Source organism: Chiroxiphia lanceolata, chromosome Z (assembly GCF_009829145.1).
Source record: "Chiroxiphia lanceolata isolate bChiLan1 chromosome Z, bChiLan1.pri, whole genome shotgun sequence".
NCBI classification, from domain to species: Eukaryota; Metazoa; Chordata; class Aves; order Passeriformes; family Pipridae; genus Chiroxiphia; species Chiroxiphia lanceolata.
This window is the reverse complement of record NC_045671.1, coordinates 17,640,938-17,660,293: the sequence shown is the minus strand read 5'-3', so window position 1 is coordinate 17,660,293 and position 19,356 is coordinate 17,640,938. Positions and strand designations below refer to the sequence as shown.

The 19,356-nt window shown below is 38.5% G+C and overlaps 1 protein-coding gene across 5 annotated transcripts in view; it reads right to left on the bottom strand.

Annotated features, from left to right (window-relative positions):
- Positions 1-19,356, bottom strand: part of ZSWIM6 (zinc finger SWIM-type containing 6) — a 109,646-nt gene that overhangs the window by 14,408 nt on the left and 75,882 nt on the right. For all 5 annotated transcript variants that reach the window (XM_032674983.1, XM_032674982.1, XM_032674984.1 and 2 more), the window contains 5 exons: positions 10,298-10,477; positions 8,929-9,105; positions 8,486-8,632; positions 5,448-5,594; positions 3,002-3,262 (listed from right to left, as the gene is read on the bottom strand). In XM_032674983.1, coding sequence (XP_032530874.1) covers positions 3,002-3,262; positions 5,448-5,594; positions 8,486-8,632; positions 8,929-9,105; positions 10,298-10,477 — 912 coding nt within the window. The remainder of the gene's footprint in view (positions 1-3,001; positions 3,263-5,447; positions 5,595-8,485; positions 8,633-8,928; positions 9,106-10,297; positions 10,478-19,356) is intronic.

Below are 19,356 nucleotides of genomic sequence, written 5' to 3'. Positions count from 1 at the left end.
CTGGAGCACAAGTCCTGTGAGGAGCAGCTGAGGGAGCTATTTAGCCTGGAGAAAAGGAGGCTTAGGGGAGGCCTTATCGGTCTCTACAACTACCTGACAGGAAGTTTCATCAGCCAGGTGGAGGTTGGGCTCTTCTCCAAAGTAACAAGGGCTGGGGAGACTTAGATTGGATATTAGGAAAAACTTCTTAACTGAAAGGGTAATCAGGCATTGGAACAGGCTGTCCAGGGAAGCAGTGGAATCACCATCCCAGAATGTATTCAATAGAAGCGTGGACGTGTCACCTGGGGACATGGTTTAATGGTGACCACTGTGGTGCTGTGTTAATGGCAGGACTCGATTATCTTATAAGTCTTTTCCAACGTGAACAATTCTGTGATTCAGAGAATGCTAGATCAGATTGTCCATCAAAGTCCACTTCGGTTCTGTTTGTCCATTATAGTCACATGATCTTAAAAATTCTATTTTTTGTGGGAAAACTACCCCCATTGTTGAGGCAATGGCTTTTTCTCACTCAGTGAATATAGATTTCAATTTCACAACAGCAGTATCAGGATTGACAACACCACCACAGTTAAATGCAACTATTTATTTGCAAAGTTCTAAATGTTCATAGCACATTTGAATCCCATTTCCATATTTTTCCTGCAAACTTAAGACTGTTATTTCTATTAACAGAAAAACTGTGTCAAACAGTTTTTGATTTTAGTGACAAGAGATTTGGGCATTAAATGTTGCAAGATACAGATTAAGAATCTTATATCAAGTATTAGTGGACTATTATTGCACAGATGGCATCCAGCAGTCCTAGAAGTTACTACAACTTCTACGAGAGACTCCAACCCACCACACTCGGATGCATGGATGGATGGATGGATGGATGGCCAGCTGTGTGAATTCACTTTTTCACTGTGGAGTCACATGTGGCATTTAAACTGCTTCCAGCAGCAGTTCAAACTAACATGCCCTTACTCTACACTGAAGCAGATGAGGAGAAACAGCCAAGTTGTTTCAGCAATGTTTTTGACTGATGCTTTAGCAAAACTTGCAAGAATAAAAAATCACTAGGCATGAAAAAATTCTGAGCTCCACAGGTGGGCATTTCTGAAGGCCAGGGCTGATTACAAAGGGAATGTCAATGAAGATTTAGTAGGTGACAGTGTGTCTCATAATCATTTAAAATGAAGCTGAAAGCCATTCAAAACAAGTTGGCATTGCTTGAATGAAAGGAGCCGTCTCATGTATGTTTGCCAGTTGGTGGTGCGGTCAGAAACTCAGTTAGGACACAAAGAATACAAGACAAAAGATTTATATGAAAATATATTCTGCCATTAACTTAGCAGTCAAGCAGAAAGTTAGAACAGTTCTTGCAAAACAGTCTAATGTTCTGCTTTCCCACGCACTCAAGTGGTAGCTACATACAGCATGCACTAATTTGCATTAACAGCACAGAAATCAGCTTAATATTGGATTAAGTTTTCCTTACTGTATTTGTAGGACTTCTACTAAAAACCCACAATTGATATAATTAGCCTCTTAAATCACTGCACAGCTTTTCCTCCGTTTGGGCTGTCAGTTTCTGCCTAACATGGAGTCAACAAAACTACTGCAGAAAAGCCAGATTCCTCATCACACACTAATGCAAGATCATTGTTGCACACTACTCGCAATGGCCAAATATTAGCAGATTTCCTGCTATGATCACTTCTTTACTACTCTAAGTAAATATTAGAAGAATTCCGGTGATCAAAGCTGTAAACTGATTCAATTATCACAGAATATGTCAGAGAAATTCCGTCTTTTCCTCCTAAAGCATCCTTACCAGTAAATACATGCAGCAAATTGATTCTATAATACATAGGAATCCTGTATGGTAGTTAATAGCTCGATCTAGACAGCAACAGTTCTTGTCCAAAGACCATAAGGCAGCAGTACAGCCACACTGTGACAGAAACTCTCCCTATGGTGTAGCTTTTCTACCATTTCCAATGGCACAAGTCTTTAACAATCCGGGCAAAAATAGTGACTTACAGCTGAGAACCCTAAGCAACATACTGCACTTCTTCCACAAAAGAGGAAGTTTTAAAAGAGTAACAAGTTACAAAAAGAAAGCAAACCTGAATACTTTGTAACAATTTCACAACTTACCTAGAGCAGTACCACACTTCCCTCCACCCCTTGAGCAGGCACTCAAAAACCTGGACCATGCCTTTGGCTACCTGGTTCCTTTAAAGCTTTTTCTTCCATTTAAAAAAACAAAAACCAGAAAGACAACCTCAGAACCCATGAAACTACTATCTGAATGTGAGGCTTAAGCGCTACATGTTAAGACTTTTTGAAAGTTAAGGCAAAAGTATGCACTTCTATGTACAGATTTTATTGCAACGCTAGCGAATTCCCAAACACGAATTGTCTTGGTCACAGCTTAGTCAGAAGACCAGGTATTAAGCCTCAGTACTTTAACGCATATTTCAATTCTCATATATGATACAAACTTCAAAGGCAAGTAATTTTTCTAACTGCCACCAAAAAAAAGTTACATTTCTGTCTCAGCAATTCTAAGTGAAATTTCTGAACTCTTCACTTGGGAACAGAGGTAAAAATCTTCATACATTTATAAAGCTGCCAGTCTGGTCCCTTGTTCAGGATACAAGGAATACCTAGAATTTTGCTACCTAGGAACTGTTAATAACTGATGCCTGCATTCTATAATAGTGAGCCTGGATTGTATAATGAGGTTATACACAACAAATGTAAAGAACGAAGTATAATCAAAATTAAAACAAAAGGTTTACAGGTCAATATATGCCTTATCTCTACAGTCATGTAACATCTAAAGTATGTCTGATTTTCATAAGAGATCTGAAAATATATTTTCCTGGAGTTCTAAGTAAAAAAAACACCTGAAACATGTAAGGCAGTTTACACAGGAACACTATTTCTGTGTGCTTGTATAAGGGGAGACAGTTTAAAGGAGCAGTTAGCATCTATATTCAGCTACCTTCTAATAGGAAGACTGCTTGTTTTCGAAAAATCTTCACCAGAGTATCATCCAATTCAATTTCCTGTAGCTTAGAAATGAGCTGCTCCTCATTTCGACAAACCTTCTCTTGTGCATACAAGCCATCAGGCATTATTCGCTGCTGTCCCAGCCCTATCAGTGCTACTTCCACGGCCAGCGTTAAATAAGATTCCCCTTCTTCTAAGAACTTGTGAGCAGGCAGGTGCTGGTACTCCAGAGATTTGCATTGCCCCATGTTCTCTGTAAGGGGTGACACAGAAAGAAAAACATATCAGCAAACCATTCTAACCCATGATCTGCCTATAATGCTACATATACAAATGCCTTCTCTGGTAGTATTAATTTTTTAAAATTATTTAAATTACTAGCACAGTCTCAAAATCCAATCTAAAATGTGTCATCTGATTCCATGTGGCAGAAATACACAAAGAAAAAGGAAAGAAAAAGCTTTTAAATAACCCACTCAAGTAAAAATAGAAGTTTTATTTTTAAACTGCACAATTTAGAGAAAGGCAGTTCCTCTAGCTTTGTGTTAATGAGGTCAAAATTGGAAGATCCACTTCAATTTCCTTCCCCACCCACTTCAGTATTTCCTTAAAGCCTTAATGTGTAAGAGGAAGGGAAAGGTGCTCATACGCCTGCACAGATTTCAGTTGAAGCTATTAGAATTGTGCAAATACAACAGGCCTGGGAATTCCACATCTTTAAAGTATCCTCTGTTTGCTAGCACTCCTTTCAGGCTTTTAATTTGTTACAGTAGTGTTTCTGATAAAAATGCATACTATTAACATTAGAAGTCCTACTTTTAGTATCAATTACAAGCAAATTCCACACAGGCCAAGCCATAAATTGCTTTAAAGGGTGCTACCAATTCATTTGGCGCTTCACAGACAGCATATGACAAAACTCTATTCCAACCTGTAGCACTTTACAATCTAATTTGGAAACATAAAGTTATAATTGTCAGATGTAAGGAGATGGGCAACTGCAGCAAATGGAAAGGCTGAATGCATTTGGAAGATTGGACATGCGTGTGCAGAAGTTACTTTTCAACACACAATGTTTTTATTTCATGGGGTTGCTTTGGTTTTTTTATAATTGCAGAGAATCTAATTTCCATTTTTTTTTAATTAAAAGTTCTTCCAGAATCGGTGGATAGGAGATTAGAAATTTATTGAAGAAAATTTAATTGAATAAAAGGAGTTTTGAGGCAAAGACCCAAGAAGATTGTTGATATATATATAAAAGAGCTGCAGGTAAAGGGATGAATCCAGTTTCTGTCCACACAAGTGGTGTTAAGAAGCTACCCCAAAGGTGGAAAGAGACTGAGAATAAGGAAATAATCAGTTAAACTCCTGGGAAGCAAATACTGAAATCAAAATGGGTGTACACATCCTATTCCTATCCTAAATCACGTATGGATATAGCAAGACTACTTTCCAACTCCTGTCATTTATAGACTATGTTTGTGATCAATTTTAAGTGTTTTGTCATTGTTTTGAAGCATTATGTACACTACAGCTAAGAAGTCCAATAACATCCAAGGGCTGCTGCCAGCAGGCTGTGGGAATGAATCCTGCCCATCTTCTCAGCACTAGTGACTGAGCCCACATCTGGAGTGCTGTGTCCAGTTGTGGGCTCCCCAGTAGATGGGCATTCTGGAGTAGATCCAGTGTGGGAACACAAAGTAACTAAAGGACTGTAGCCCTCTCATACAATGAGAGTGAGATATGTGGGATTATTTAGCCTGGAAAAGAGAAGGCTCAGGAGGATCTTACCAAACTGTATAAATATCTGATGGGAGAATGTAAAGAAGACAGTGTCAGACTCTTCTCAGTGGTATCCTGTGACAGGACAAGAGGCAATAGGCACAAACTGAAATACAGGAAATTCCATCTGAGCACAAGAAAACACTTTTTTACTATGAGGGTAGTTGAACACTTCAGGAGGTTGCCCAGGAAGGTTGTACAGTCTTCACTCTTGAAGCTATTCAAAACCCAACCGAACACAGACCTGGGCAATGTGCTCTCTAGGTAACCCTGCTACGAGCAGACCAAGTGGACTAGTTGATGTACAGAGCTGCCTTCCAACCTCAGCAACTCTGTGACCCTGTGATTTCCTGCAATTTCTCAGAAAGAGGACAGAGCAATGTATGTGGAGAGGACTGGTGCTATAAAGTCTTATTTGGTTTTATTTCAAGTGTGAAATACAGAATTGCCTTCAAGAATGAGTAACCGGTAATTTTTAAGTGCTTTCTTAGTTTACTTCAAACATTTTCTCTCCCTTGTGTTTTCCTAAGGAATGCAAATGTGAGTTCTTATTCTATAAAAACAGTGGCTTTGAAGCTGATTCAAAAAGGCAAAACAGAAAAACACCTCTGGTAAATGAAGACATATAGAAGATTGCTCCCTTTGCTTGGCCTTACCCGTGAAGTCCGAGAATCCATGGAAGCCCTCATCATCCACCCTAGAGGCTTCCATCAGGCTACTGAAAAGGGTGCCAATGGGGTCCAAAGGGTGTCCCACCCAACCTTCAAGATTCGTTACTGAGGTTACTCCTCTGTGGAGAAGTTCTGTGACAGAAAACATGCAGGGAGGAGGAAGGGAAAGAGAGCTTACATTAGCCTCTCAGAACAGTTATACAAGTAAAACTGCTTGAAATGCTCTCAGTACAGAATTCAAAGTATTTCCACTAGCTTCTGCATAGAAAGTAGCATCTTTCAGCGTGAATTCACTGCCTCACTGCCCTTTGTGAATATGTAAAAGATGAAATAAAAAAAAAAAAAGAGAAAGAATAGAAGCCAAACGTTTTGAGCACTAGCAAAGTGTATTATGGGTTAAAAATTTCGACTGCAATGTCTCTTGAAATCTCTTCCTTGATACCAGTAACTCTTCTTAAAATGTCTGTTGAGGAACTACAACTAAGATTTTTTTTTTTAGTAGAATATTCACAACTATTTCCTCACTCAAAATGATACAGTACCACTTTTACATTTTAAGATAATCTGATAGAACTGAAAAAAAGAAAATATTCTAAAATATGACCAAATTTCATAAATTATGAGCTTACCCTAGATCTATTTATTTATATTTATTTATATATATATATATGTATATAAAAAGTTCACTAAACTGAGGATGACAGCTACTTTAAAAAAACCAAAATCAAATGTTTAAATGAGGTACACAAGAAAAAAACCTGTCCTTTGATTGGATAAGGTGTATTTCTGGTCATTTTAAAATTTCAGTCCACAAATACCTTTACAGATAGTTTGTTCTGTAGCCCTCACCCATCATTTGCTTAGAATATGAAAAAATTGTTATGTGCAGTGAATTGGAGGAAGCGTGATTGCGGTAACAAATATTAGAGATTCTCCAAATCTTTTTTTCATTAAGAGTCCTATGGCAACAGTTCCCCTTTAGCTCCCAACTTTTTTCCTCCTAGACACATAGACACAATGGAACTATGAGAGGTCAGAAGCATCATGGGTGACGGTTTAAAAACTGTATACAAGTCTTTATGGATGCTCAGCTTCTCTGCCTGTCACACTTGTACCTGCCTCCACTCTATCTTGTTCATGAAATGTCATATTTCTGAGTAACCATATGTTGCTATCACAGAGCTTTTAAGTCCTGCTCCTGCCTATTAAATGTGTGGGGCTACAAAATGAATCACAGACATACTTGTCAGGAAGGTAGGTTTTTTTTAAAGAATCCACTGATACACACTATGAAAAACAAATGAGTAAATCATCGTCTTACTTACAAATAGCACATACAAAAGATGACAGGCAGAAGCAATTGTATTACCAAAAAGGATTAATCAGAGTGACTTCTTACTGACTCACCTATGTTTTATTTATTCTATTGTGCCTACTTACGACCTTCGCTTGTGTTATGTCAACCAAAGACTTCAATTCTCTATTCAGAGACATTTAACTTTAAATCACACAAGTGCTTCCATGGATGTCAGATCAGTCACATGAATAAAAGCTAAGAAGAGAGATGTGGAGTTTGTTGAACTGAATCCTAAAACTGGGCTGTTGCTGTAGACTTCACCTGGTTATAGAGAAGCCCAGCACATTTTGCAGTATAAAAAGAGAATCTTTTAAAAATTCTACTTCAGTGTAAAAAATAAAAAAGCACTGAGTGACAACACAGAAACAACAAACTTCTTTGTTTTGGGGCAGGACGGTTCACATTTCATGTGCTCCATTTTTTATTTATAATAGCCTTATATTAGCTGATAGCTAGAGAAACTGCTCACAGGGAAAGGAAATTAACACAAGTATTGAATGCGTACATGCTGCATTAGTAACTGGGAATGAAGAGGAGCAGTATTACAACCAGCACACAACTTGCAACAGACCCATCACACCTGCCAGAGGTACCAACACACAGACATAGACACCTCTCTTCTTACCAAAAACAGTGCTCAAAGAAAACCTTCTTCCTTGAGTACCATGGGAAAAAAATATGGAGACACATAGGAACTGCAGCTAAATTTTTTTCAGCTAGGTGCATACCTTGTCTTCTAAATACTTATTTCTGGGAAAACATCTGAACACACACTCAAAAATTTACACGTATGACTTCACACTGGTATTTTTACCTACAATGCATGAGAATATACATATTTAAGAGTAGAAAAGAAAAGGTAAAATAAAATTTGAATAAAGGGATTATTGTAGCAGCTGAGAAAGGAATTCTAATTTTTCTCATGCATTCTTCCACCACAAAGCCATCCCCTTCTTCACTGCCACTTCAAACTAAAAAAGTTCAGTGCAGTATTATTTTGGGTTGCAAGCATCACATGACAGAAACCGTAACTGAAGGAGAACATTCCTTCAAAAAATCCAAGGGTAGCGATCAGAGAAACACTACAAAATATTTTATAAAAAACAGCATTTCAAAACCAAAACCAATGAACCAACCAGCCAAAAAACCACCAATCCCCTCTATTCAGAAACACTGAAATTGTAAGCATTAGAAGATATTCTCTTGGAACACACTGCCAAATTTGATGAATTTCTGTAGTGCAGATTTTGCCTCATTGTTACCTTTAATGTCCACTTCAGGCTTACACCTCAGAATATAGAGTTCAGCAAAATTTTATGTCAGAGAGAGAAAAATTAAACACCTGACACACCAAATGCAAAGTTCTGTTCAAAAGCCTGTAAATTACACAGCGTGGCTATTTTTACTTTGTAACCAAAACCCCTGATTGGGATAGAGGTCCCATCATACCAGATATATTGCAGAAGGCTGAACAGAGCCCTGCACAGCTCACAACACAGCTTACAGAAAATCTGACATCCAGAATGTGACATTACCACTATCTGAACCAGAGAGTTAAAAGTCACCTCATTCACTTCAGTTTCAAAACCAGTTTCCTCATGTGAAGTTCCTGTCTGGTGTTACTTCCCACTTGCATGCCCTTTGCCCTTCTCTTCCCCACATTTACCTTTCTTCTGATCCCGGAACATTTCCAGCTGTTTCTGTTGCTGCCTTCTCAGTGTATTAACAATAGCTATTGCTAGCCTCAGTGCTTCTCGTGGATATCCATGAGATCGTAGTGCATCCACCCTCGCACAGGCTGTAGGAACATGTTCTAAAGCAGAGAAAATAATTGAGGAACAGCAATGCTTCCATATTTGCAGTGGCCTGTTTTGCTAGGTTACTCGAAAGGGCTTTTTTTTGTTTATTTTTTTCCTGTTTTGTTTTGTTTTTAAAACTATGCAAGAGAGACTTAAAGGACTACTTCTGAGCCAGCATTTCAAGGGAGCCTCTGTTCTTTTTGCCAGGCTCTTCATTCATCTCCCCACCACCTCCCCCCCACAAAATAATGCCATAGAAAATGAACAAAGCAGCAAGTCATGGAAACGTCTTTCCGGTTTAGCTACTTACCATGCCAGAGGGGCCACCCCTGAGAGTCAAAGAGCAAGTTTTCAGTGTCGTCATGGTAACAGTAGTTGGTGTATAGGTCACTGCTGATAATGTGCTGTAAGTGCAGATCCTGCCAGTGCAGATCACACGCCTCAATGGCTCGAGTAAACACTGTCCGATGTGGTCTGTTGGATGAATCTGTCATTTTCACAAGTTCAGAAAGCTGCATCAGCTTTTATTCATTCATACGTGAACCATTCATTCACAGTATTCTTGTCTCCTGCCTATTCACCAAACCCCAGCTGATGGCAGTCTGTCTTGCCCCCCTCTCCACCAGATGACATTTCACATCCTATTAATACCCATAGCTCAGACGATGTGTGTGCCATTCATTTACATTCAGAGAGAGATCTAGAAACCAGCACAGCTGATGATAAACAGGACTTTGCAGAGAGAACCAACAGAGGTGAAGGACATTCAACAGCATGTACAGACTCCCCTAAAAACAAACTAGACATACAGCACTCAAGCATCACCAGTTTTTCTCCTCAGACCCAGAGCTGTCAAGATGAGGGATCCCTGGCTGGCTGCGAGATTTAATAATGAACCAAGCTTTTTCCTTCAGAGGTAATCTTCCAAGTAAAAGAAACAAGAAAAAAACCGAACTAAGTGCAAATCTGTCATCAATACTGAGGGTTTTGAGGATTATGAGGGTTTTTTCCTGAGTAAATACCCTGCACTTTGTCTAGCTATTAGCAAAATAGCCATCTTTGCTTGAAGAGGATTGCACAAAGCTTCTGTCAGACTTGATAATCACATTTTAGATTAGAAAGTATGATATTGAGTAAGAAAAGACATGTCCTCCAAGATGGCAGCACTGCTTCTACATCCTCCATGCACCTGGCAATGCAGATGACAGATACAGAGCACATCCCATGGACAGCTGCTTTAGTTTCTCACATACAAGATTAATGTAGTTTCAACAGATCTCTCTTTAAATAGCTATCAAGGTTTTGTAACAACAAATAAAAAAAAACCCCAACACCAGAAGGAATATGAGATTATAGTCAAACAAAGAAACATGTTGTTACACAACATACTTCAAAAACATCCAATTTTTATGCAACAATATTTAGAAGCATCAAGTGAAAAGTTAGAAGACTTAACTAAACACAAATGCTTGCTTTGAAAATGTTGCAGCCCCGGTACAATAAAAAAACCCCTTATTTGTTCTTCTGCAAAGACAGTATTAGTAAAACTAATTTTGCCTAGTCAGTCCTCAACAAGAAAGTTATTTGTCCTAGGAAAGAGTGCGGAATTCTGCAAAGTTAGAGTATATAAGATAGAGGTTATATTGTATGTTGCAGTGGGTGCATATGTTTAGGCTCACCTTGGTTGGCATTTGCACCCTGAGGCGAAGCATTGGTTAAATTGGGTAGCTCGTTTCCATGGCTTCCATCTTCCCAGGGACAAACATCCACACTGTTCCATTTTTTTAGTTGTTTTAACCAACTGGACTTCTGCTCCAACTTGCAGTGGGGATTTAAGACTATACACATCCACAGAGCACCTGATTTTAAAAAAAACACTAAATTATGATTTCTATTAAAAACGCAGCAGCCAGTGACTAATTGCAAACTTACAGACATTATATTTTCTCTCCCCTCAAAGGCCACCCTGTTTGCTTCCCAGCTACACTTAACACCAGGCAGACTGGTAATTCCCCATGCAGGTGCTTGGGGCTAGTGTGGTCAATCTGAAAAAGCTGAAAGATGGTACCAAGTCAGCCTTCTCCATTAAGAGGCATTAGTAGGATTTTTGTATTAGACATCCAGAGTTCCCAATGTATGGGTCATCAGACAGTAACATCAGTAAAAGGCAAAAAAGAATCCACATAAAGTTACAGAAGAACATTAACCAAGTTTTCCTACTAATTTTTGTATCAGAAGGGGTTTTCTATGAATGAGAATTATGTATCTTCCAGCTTCACGTTATAGGAACCAAAGAAGTACATTTGTAAGACATATATTTCGTAAACACATACTTCCACACTCAGAATCCATCAGAAGTACTCCTGATGATGTAACCCATTCTCAAACACATCTAGATCTCAGATAACCAGTAAACATGAGTTTTGTGCAGTTTGATAGGAATAAGATATTTTTACTGCAAGTACTTCAGTAATTTTGTTACAGTAGAAAATTCATTCTGTTTAGGGAGTTCTAAGGGAAAACTAATTTGTGTTGACATATCACACATACCACCACTTTGGAAACATCTCCCCGAGACTATATAGCATGGCAGGCATAAATACCCTTAGGGTGTCTAGTGGCAATTTTCAAATGCAAAGATTTTTCTCTAAATCAGCTGTCCCTTCATCAGCTTGAACTTCAACAGAAGCATGAAGTCATCTGAAAGTACTGTTTTGCAACAGTTCATGTGCTCATTAAGAATGCACCTTATACACTACAAGAGATTGTGAGAATATGCTTAGACTATGCAATCCTCATGACAGGCTAAAAAAAAAGAGAGTGAACAAAAACGCAGCTGGTTCTTCTAGGAAAGTAAAATTCTCATATTCAAGGACTCTCTTGCTAAGAATGCAAAACGGATACCCAGGGACCAGGCTGTTACATCATATTCATTCCTAAAGTAACTCAGGTAAGCCACAGCATAGGAGTAACAGCTTGATCCTTAAGGTTACAAGTGGAATGGGGAATTAATATCAAAAAAATCTGAAAACCACAACAAAATATGATATGTTACAGTTCAGAACAGAGAGAGACTATATTACTGCAGTTTATTACTGCACACTAGTTAAATACTGTACAGCAAGTGTTCTGGGTTTCGGATTTAAGTGTCTGAAACTTGCCACGGGAGTGAATAAGGCCAATTTTTAAAAATCAAATCATCTGGTTTTCTTTAGACACACTTGCCAGCACACTTCACCCTCCAAAACAAGTCAAATTACAACTGGTTCTTATTAAGCATCAATGATTCAGTACAACTACATTTCTTGCAATCTGCAAAACGAAGCAGAAGATGAGGCACATTAGAAAGCCTTGGGAAATAGTTAAGGTGCAACTGCTTATTTATTTTCAAAATCAAGTATCACTTGAGGGCACTACAGAAACACTTTACGTCTCAGCATCTAATAAATCTGTAACCAGATTCCCAGTGTTTTCAGACTGAAGGAAAAGCAAAGTAGAATATCATAATCACATCTGGTTAAGTATTTCAATCATCCAGCAAGGCAGAACACTCACTACTGACTCCACTATACACCTAAAAAAAAAGTGGCCTTTTCTTTTTCCACATCTCAGAAACACCACTGGAGGCAAAAGAATTCACCTGCCTCCTTCAGAAGCTCCACTACGCACAGGACACATCTATGAGACAGGAGAGGGCAAACAGAACCCAAAGTATCGAAATTCTTTAAAAACTTCTATGGTTTAAAGTGGAAAACGATGTCAAGCCTAACTACATTGTTAGAAGCCATTGCCTCTGAAGCCCAGGCTATTTTTATGTAAATGAAGCACAAGGACAAGTGTATTTCAAACAAACCCCACACAAACGACTTAAAATTTCAACAGAGCTCAACTGCACCATGCTCTCAATGACTTCAGAGAAAGCTGCAAGCACATCTGAGATCTTGCACAGTTTCCATGGCTGCCCGAATCCCTGCAGGAAGAGGATTGTAAGACAAAACTCCCCCAGGAGAAGAAAAGGGAACAAAAAGAGCCTCAGGCTCAGCTCCTGCAGTGCTACAAAGCCTAATATCTGTGAGAAGGACGCATAATGCCAATGACCCCACTGCTCTTCAGTCTATTTGCATTTCAGGTCTTTTCGGTTGGTTTGTTTTTTGGTGGGGGAGTTGTGTGTGATTTTATTTCCCTTCTCTTCCCCACTGCCTCCAAGTGTGGTGCATTTGCCTGTATTCATGTTTCTTCCTACTTTCCTACTCCTGATCCCTAAACACCTTCCCCCTCCCCTAACATCTGCTACATTCTGGCTCTTTCGATTCACTGGTTCCTGTCCTGCTCCTAGTATTGAAAAGTTTGAGGAAAACATTTGCTTGTGCCCAGACTTTTATCACACGCCAACTGGCAGGAACCTGGAGGATATTCTTCCTATTTGACTCTGATGCTGGTCAGTGGAAGCCCCCCTGAGCTGGCTCTTAAATGCCACCACCAACCTGGAGGCTTACGCTGGCCTCAAACAAGAGACACTATTTTCTGTCAAAATGGCTCCTGTACAGGGAAACTGCTGATCATGCTTACTACCCCTTAGTACAGATAAGGCCTATGGAGAAAATTTGGCAGCTACTTCCTAATTTGCAAGAAAGGTATCTGAATCAATTTCCACGGTCTTCAGCTTAGAAACTGCTGTTGGCAACAGTCTATGCTCCAAAGAATTTACCCAAAACACACTCCTAGCATTCTTAAGTTCACATATTTGACTACATTTATTGATGTCACCAATGCCACATGCAATATGAACAAATGTCTCATAAAATAAAAAAGAGACACCAAAAATCCAGAGGAAGTATTTGTGTTTACAGACTGTTTTTCTCTCTCTCAACACAAGCTCACTCTCTTCTTCCTGTCTCCAGGTGTTTTTCACCAGGTGTTTTTTCATACTGGTTTCTCAGCAGGCTGACACATCTTCCCTCCACCCCAAACTGCATGCTACAAAACCAGAAATAAAGTTTGTATTTGGACCCCTTGACTTGAACCTACATCTTTCCAATACAAAACTCCTCACAGCACAGTGGTAAAATGATCATAATTCAACATAAAAAAAAATTTCCCACAAAATAATAGGAAAGTAAGACATGCTGCAACTGCAATTTGGCAATAATTTCACAAGAGAATGAGTATTACAGCTGTCACATTGCAGTGAGGAATTGCCTATTTTGACTCAACACTAATCTTCTTGACTTGGTAAAAGCCAGCTTTGCCAAAACAGACCTTTGGTTCAGACAGACCTCCTTTTGAAAATGCACAGTTGTCATTCATCTTTAGTATTGGTCACACCACCCAAAAGAAAAAGAAAAGGTTAGATTACTGTTTTAACAATGCAGGCCTTCCTTATTCATATAAAGGAACATCAGTGCTTTTATTTCTCTCAGGAGACATCCATACCTTTGAATTCGTGGGGAAAAAAGGGAAAAAAGGGACCACATGCCTTTACATTGATCAGGATTTAAGTATGCAAATTGAAAAACATTAAGAAGCATTAAGTCACTGTAAAAGTAGATGTCATAATAACAACATATCCTGTGCGTGCATGCATTCATGAAGCTAAAGGAAGTGCAAGGACTGTGATTAAACATTTCTCACTTTTCATAAAACCAATTATATTTTACTCTTGACCCAGTAAATGGGAAGGTGGTGAGAGAAACAAGTTCAGTGAGGTGCTAGGACATGTACCATGACCAGTGACCTGGCATACAATTCTGTTTGCCTGTTGGATTACAGTCTTTCCAAGAAATCTGCTTTTCCTAGAACATTATGCTTTCTTGTCAGGGATGCTGTATAGCTAAGCTTAGGTCAGCATGTTCTCATTTACCATACCTGTGTAGTCAATGGCTGAGACTTGGCCTTCGCTTTGGAATTTTACATTTCATGTATTTTAGACCAATCAATGCATTTTCAAAATTATAATAAGCAAGAAACAGATGCACATCTACTGTGATATTTCTTTGCCCTTCCCATTAATGCACAACTATTTCCTAAAAACTAAGCTATAAGATTAGTAGCATTTGAACATTTCAAAGAAAATGCAATCAGGTAATCAAGATCATTATCTTTGTACAGCAAACAAAACAGCTCCGGCACTTGCTGCACACTTGCCACTGTGCCCCATTTGAGACTAATCATTTCTGTTACAAAGGCATAATTTTCCAGCACTGGAAGTGCCAGAGGAGAAACAATACTAGCAGGTAGAACCTATGAACTCTTTAAAGTAGAAGTGTCAGCAAAGGACTTTAAAATGGTTTACATCTGTATTTTAAACACACACCCACTTTCACTGGGACAGCCACTTAGAAAACTTAAAGAAGGTACAGTATGGTATTTATTGACTCTCAAGGAGAAGGACAAATGCCTTCAGAATAACTGGCAAAGCCACTGACCTTCTCCAGATTTGGGGAGATCTCCATTAGAACAAAACATAACCAGAAGTCCCACTGGAGAATGCTCCAATTAAACAGTTGCTTTTATGTAATAGTAAAGACAGGCAAAGCGCTTCAGTGCTGTTCTCTCTTCAATAAGAACCTCAAGGAAAACTATTCTCAGCATTCCGTTGCATCCAAGTTGCAATTTTATTCATAAAAATTCCTTAATGCATTCTGGTTTCTCTGTTCAGCCTTCAGAAAAAAAAGGCTTTCTATGGGTGTTGTGTTTCTTGGAGAACAGAATGTTTCATTTTGCTCTAATTCACTCTATTATTGAATTAAACTTTGATGTATTGGTCTTGACAAGTGCTTCATGCTGATTGTATTGTGTATGATAGTCTAATCACTCCCCATGCATTTCACACTATCTGGCTGACTAATGCAGTAGATTACCTGCAGCACTGATGGCAAGAGGGAATCACTGCCCCTCTACACACTAACCTCTGAGTGTGTATTTGACAGGGTGGAGGACTAAAACAGAGACACATTAAATTGCCTAATTCCTTAGGTTTCCCTTTCTCTCTTGCTGCTGCTCCAAGGGCTAAAGGCACATGTGTATTTGGCTGAAACAGCTATCAGCAACTACATGCTCTGATCTCTGTGTCAAGTAACTAAAAACTTCTGCGTTCTCTTCCTATGTTTTCAATTTTTAGCACAACAGAAAAAGAAACCAACCACACACTTCCATCATTTTGAGTATGTTTTAAAAACTGCTGCATCCTTGCAGACGCTCTGCCTATTCAACCAAAGGGTTTCATATAAGAATAGGAATTAGCTTGAAAGGTGCAGTTTAACAGTGCACCTTTAGTAGTTTAAGTAGTTTAAGATAGTAGTTTAAGACTACTATCTCCCCAAGGGATCACTTAGGATCTGTCACATGCTCATTAGAGTAGTACCCTACTACATGCATCTGTAGTACCCTATAAGCAAATCGCTGTAGCAAGGCATGGACTATTAGTCTACAAAGCTAAAGGAAAGTATAAAGAATATGCAAATTATTAACTTGAGTCATATTTACAAAACTGTTCGATCATTTCTTTACAATCAATCAATTGAGGGTAAAAGCACTGCTAATACTAACACATACATTACAAAAATAGTCCTTCATGAGTATCTTAATGTAATTCTTTACAATTTTAAGTAGTTGCCAATGTTTACAGCCAGATGGTGAGCACAAAGTATGCTCCTGCCCAAAATATGTATATTTTATTAAGTACTTTAACTAGTAATACACTCTCAGAAGTTACCATCTATTTTCAGAGACTAACAATTTTCAGAAGAAAAGTTAATGTGACTACTAACTATAAGTGCACTAAGCTATTTCTATCTAAATTTATGATTGATAGGAATGAATTTCTCTCCCAGCTAATTTTCTTAAGAAGATACAAAACTGCAAAACTTGATGTTTGTCCAACAAAATAAGATATTCATAAAAGAAAGGGATGAAAATATCTCTCCTTTAAAAAAAAAAAAAAAAGTGGAGCAAGAGAAAACACTCCCTTCACAGAGCAGGAATTATGATGGTCACAACTGTGCTCACAGAATGTAAATAATGCACTGTAACTGGTCGGAGGAACAAATTCTGATTGTCTAGTCTGAATTCCTTTATACTCTAACATTTCACAAGTCATTTTCATCTTCCAGCCCAAACACGATTGTTGAGTTTTTACAAAAACAGTATACTTGAATTACAACTTCTAATACAAGAATCTAGCACAGCTCCTGGTTAGACAGTCTACTGCCTGACTACCACAAACCAAAATTCTAAGCTTATTTTTAGTTAAATTTCTCCAGCTCCAACTACAACTTTTAGCTACCTTTTGTTCGTTTAGAAGAATTGTCTTCCCTATCTAATTTTTAGTCTACATAGGTTATCTTAAATTACAAAGGATTTCTTTTGTCTCTCTTTGACATACCCAAGCAGATTGAGATTCTTGCACTTTTCATTTTAAATTACTTTTCCAATTTTTGATTTATTTTTCCAGTGTCCATTCAGGACAGTAAAATGGAAAATATCACAACACTACATTGCTGAACCACAGTAAAGCTCAGAAATTAGTGAAGAGTCAGTAATTCCTCCTCATGAATCTATCACTTTCTCTAGCTCCGGTATTTACCAGAAGTGGCACTGGAAAACTAAGTGGGAGCTTAGCATTAGTGAAATATGAAAAATGAAGGATGAGAAGAAGGAAAAAAACCAATGCTAAGAACCAGTTTGGCTTACAGTAAAACTCTGCCCTTAGTCTTGGCAGATGTGATTCCACAGTCAGGGATGCAATGAGTTTTGTACCAGTTCCTTACGCAACAATTTTTTAGGACATTTATAAGTAAATCAGTTCAACATCTTCGGAATAAAAATTACAAGAACTGTTTCAAAGAAATCTGAAGTACTTTCCATCCAAGTGAACTGAATGGAAAAGTAACTTTCTGTATGATATTAAAAATAAGCCCCTCAAACTATGCTTATAGACCAAAAGTAATTACTGTAACCACTATTTCTCAAATCTGATAAATGCCACAGAATTAGCTCATTTGGTTAGAGCAAGGTGCTATTAACACCAGCGTTGTGGGTTTGATCCCCATATGGGCCATTCACTTAAGAGCTAGATTCCACAATCCTTGTAGGTCCCTTCTAATTCACAATATACTGTGAAATTACAAAAAAATCCAACAAAACAAACAAAAACCCACAACCAACCAAAGCCTTCTGTCATATTCTGGCCTCATACATCCTCATTTCAAATACCATTATGGCAATGTCCATAATGGAGGAGGAAGGTAACAGTCCTCAGAAAATGCAGACAAAATCCATCTTTGGAGAACTGCAGCCTGGCTTTATTCACTGGGCAGACCCAGGTGGCAGAACAACTGAGACACTGCAAGGCCATAAGAGCAATTTAAGCTGTCATCCATAACTCAGGCCTTAGAGCAGAAAAATTATCTTGTGATGCTAGCTCTGACGTACTGTTAATTTAGTGCCTCCAAAAGCACAAATCATTCAAAGACACTGACATATATTAACAGCTTGTTGTGGTGGTTTGGGCTAGGCCTTCCTTGGTGACCACTTTGTAACCAAGGAAGGGTCCAGATTTACCCAGTATTCCCTACGATTTTTACATAAGCCAGATTATAAGAAGAAAGGAGGAGAGGCCTTCGCTCTCTTTCCTTCCGGCGGCTTGGAGGTGCAGGTTCCCTGCTGTTGAGTCTGCCGTGTTGGGGAGCGAGGCCTGGTAAGGCCTTGTCGACCTTGGGAGGCCGACGTTGCCGGCGATCGTACCGGAGCGACTCTCGGTTGTCCCAAGGAGAGTGGTGGGATATTTTCTTTGCTAACTCTTAGTTACTAGATCTCGGACTACTGATTGGGATATATATATATATATATATATATATATATATATATATATATTTTATTTTGGTTTTGTTCCCTTTCCCCTTCCCCTTCCCTTGTGAAATTCTATATATTTTTAAATTGTATATATATTTCAATTGTAACATAAGTGTAAATATATTTATATATATATCACTTTAGCTGTCTCTCTCGTTTCGGGTTTTCTTAGTTGGTTGTTTTTTTCTCCCTCTTCTCCCTGAGGTTTGGGGGGGGGGGGGGACACTTCTGGTGGTGAGGTTTGGAGACTTGGCAGGGAGCCAGCTTCAAACCATATCACCTGTTCTGTGAAAAAGCAGGTGTAACCTTAAGCACATGAACTGAAGTACACGTTTCATAAGACCATGACAGCTAAGACTAAAGAAAATGAAAGCAACTATCAATTATGCAAAGACAGCCTACTGGATATGATACAGTTTAAGGCACAAGTATGTGTAAGTTACCACTCTACTCAGGAAGTCCCACGATGAAAGACCAATGGTAATGGTTCCAAGAATGGTGCATCACACCTCCTTTGAAATACAGGGCTACCCACAGCCTTCACATTAAGGCCAGAAATGTGCTATGTGCAATTGACTAATGTATATGTAGAAATTTGAAATTAACTTTATTTTCTACAGATGCAGGGCATGGATACTTTCCTTAGCTATAAGACAGAACACGATGCAATTATAACTCGGGATATTCAATGATATAATAACAATAGGAATATAAACTTGGCACTCAGATTTGAAATTTAAGACCTTGTTGTACCATTTTTTAAATACCATAAAATGTGGGGAGAAGTTGATTCTAAAAAGGACTGCATGAAACATGTAGCTCCAGAAAAATGGTACTAGAGCACAAAACTGTAATGAATGCTTAAGTTTATCGATTCTTTTTCATG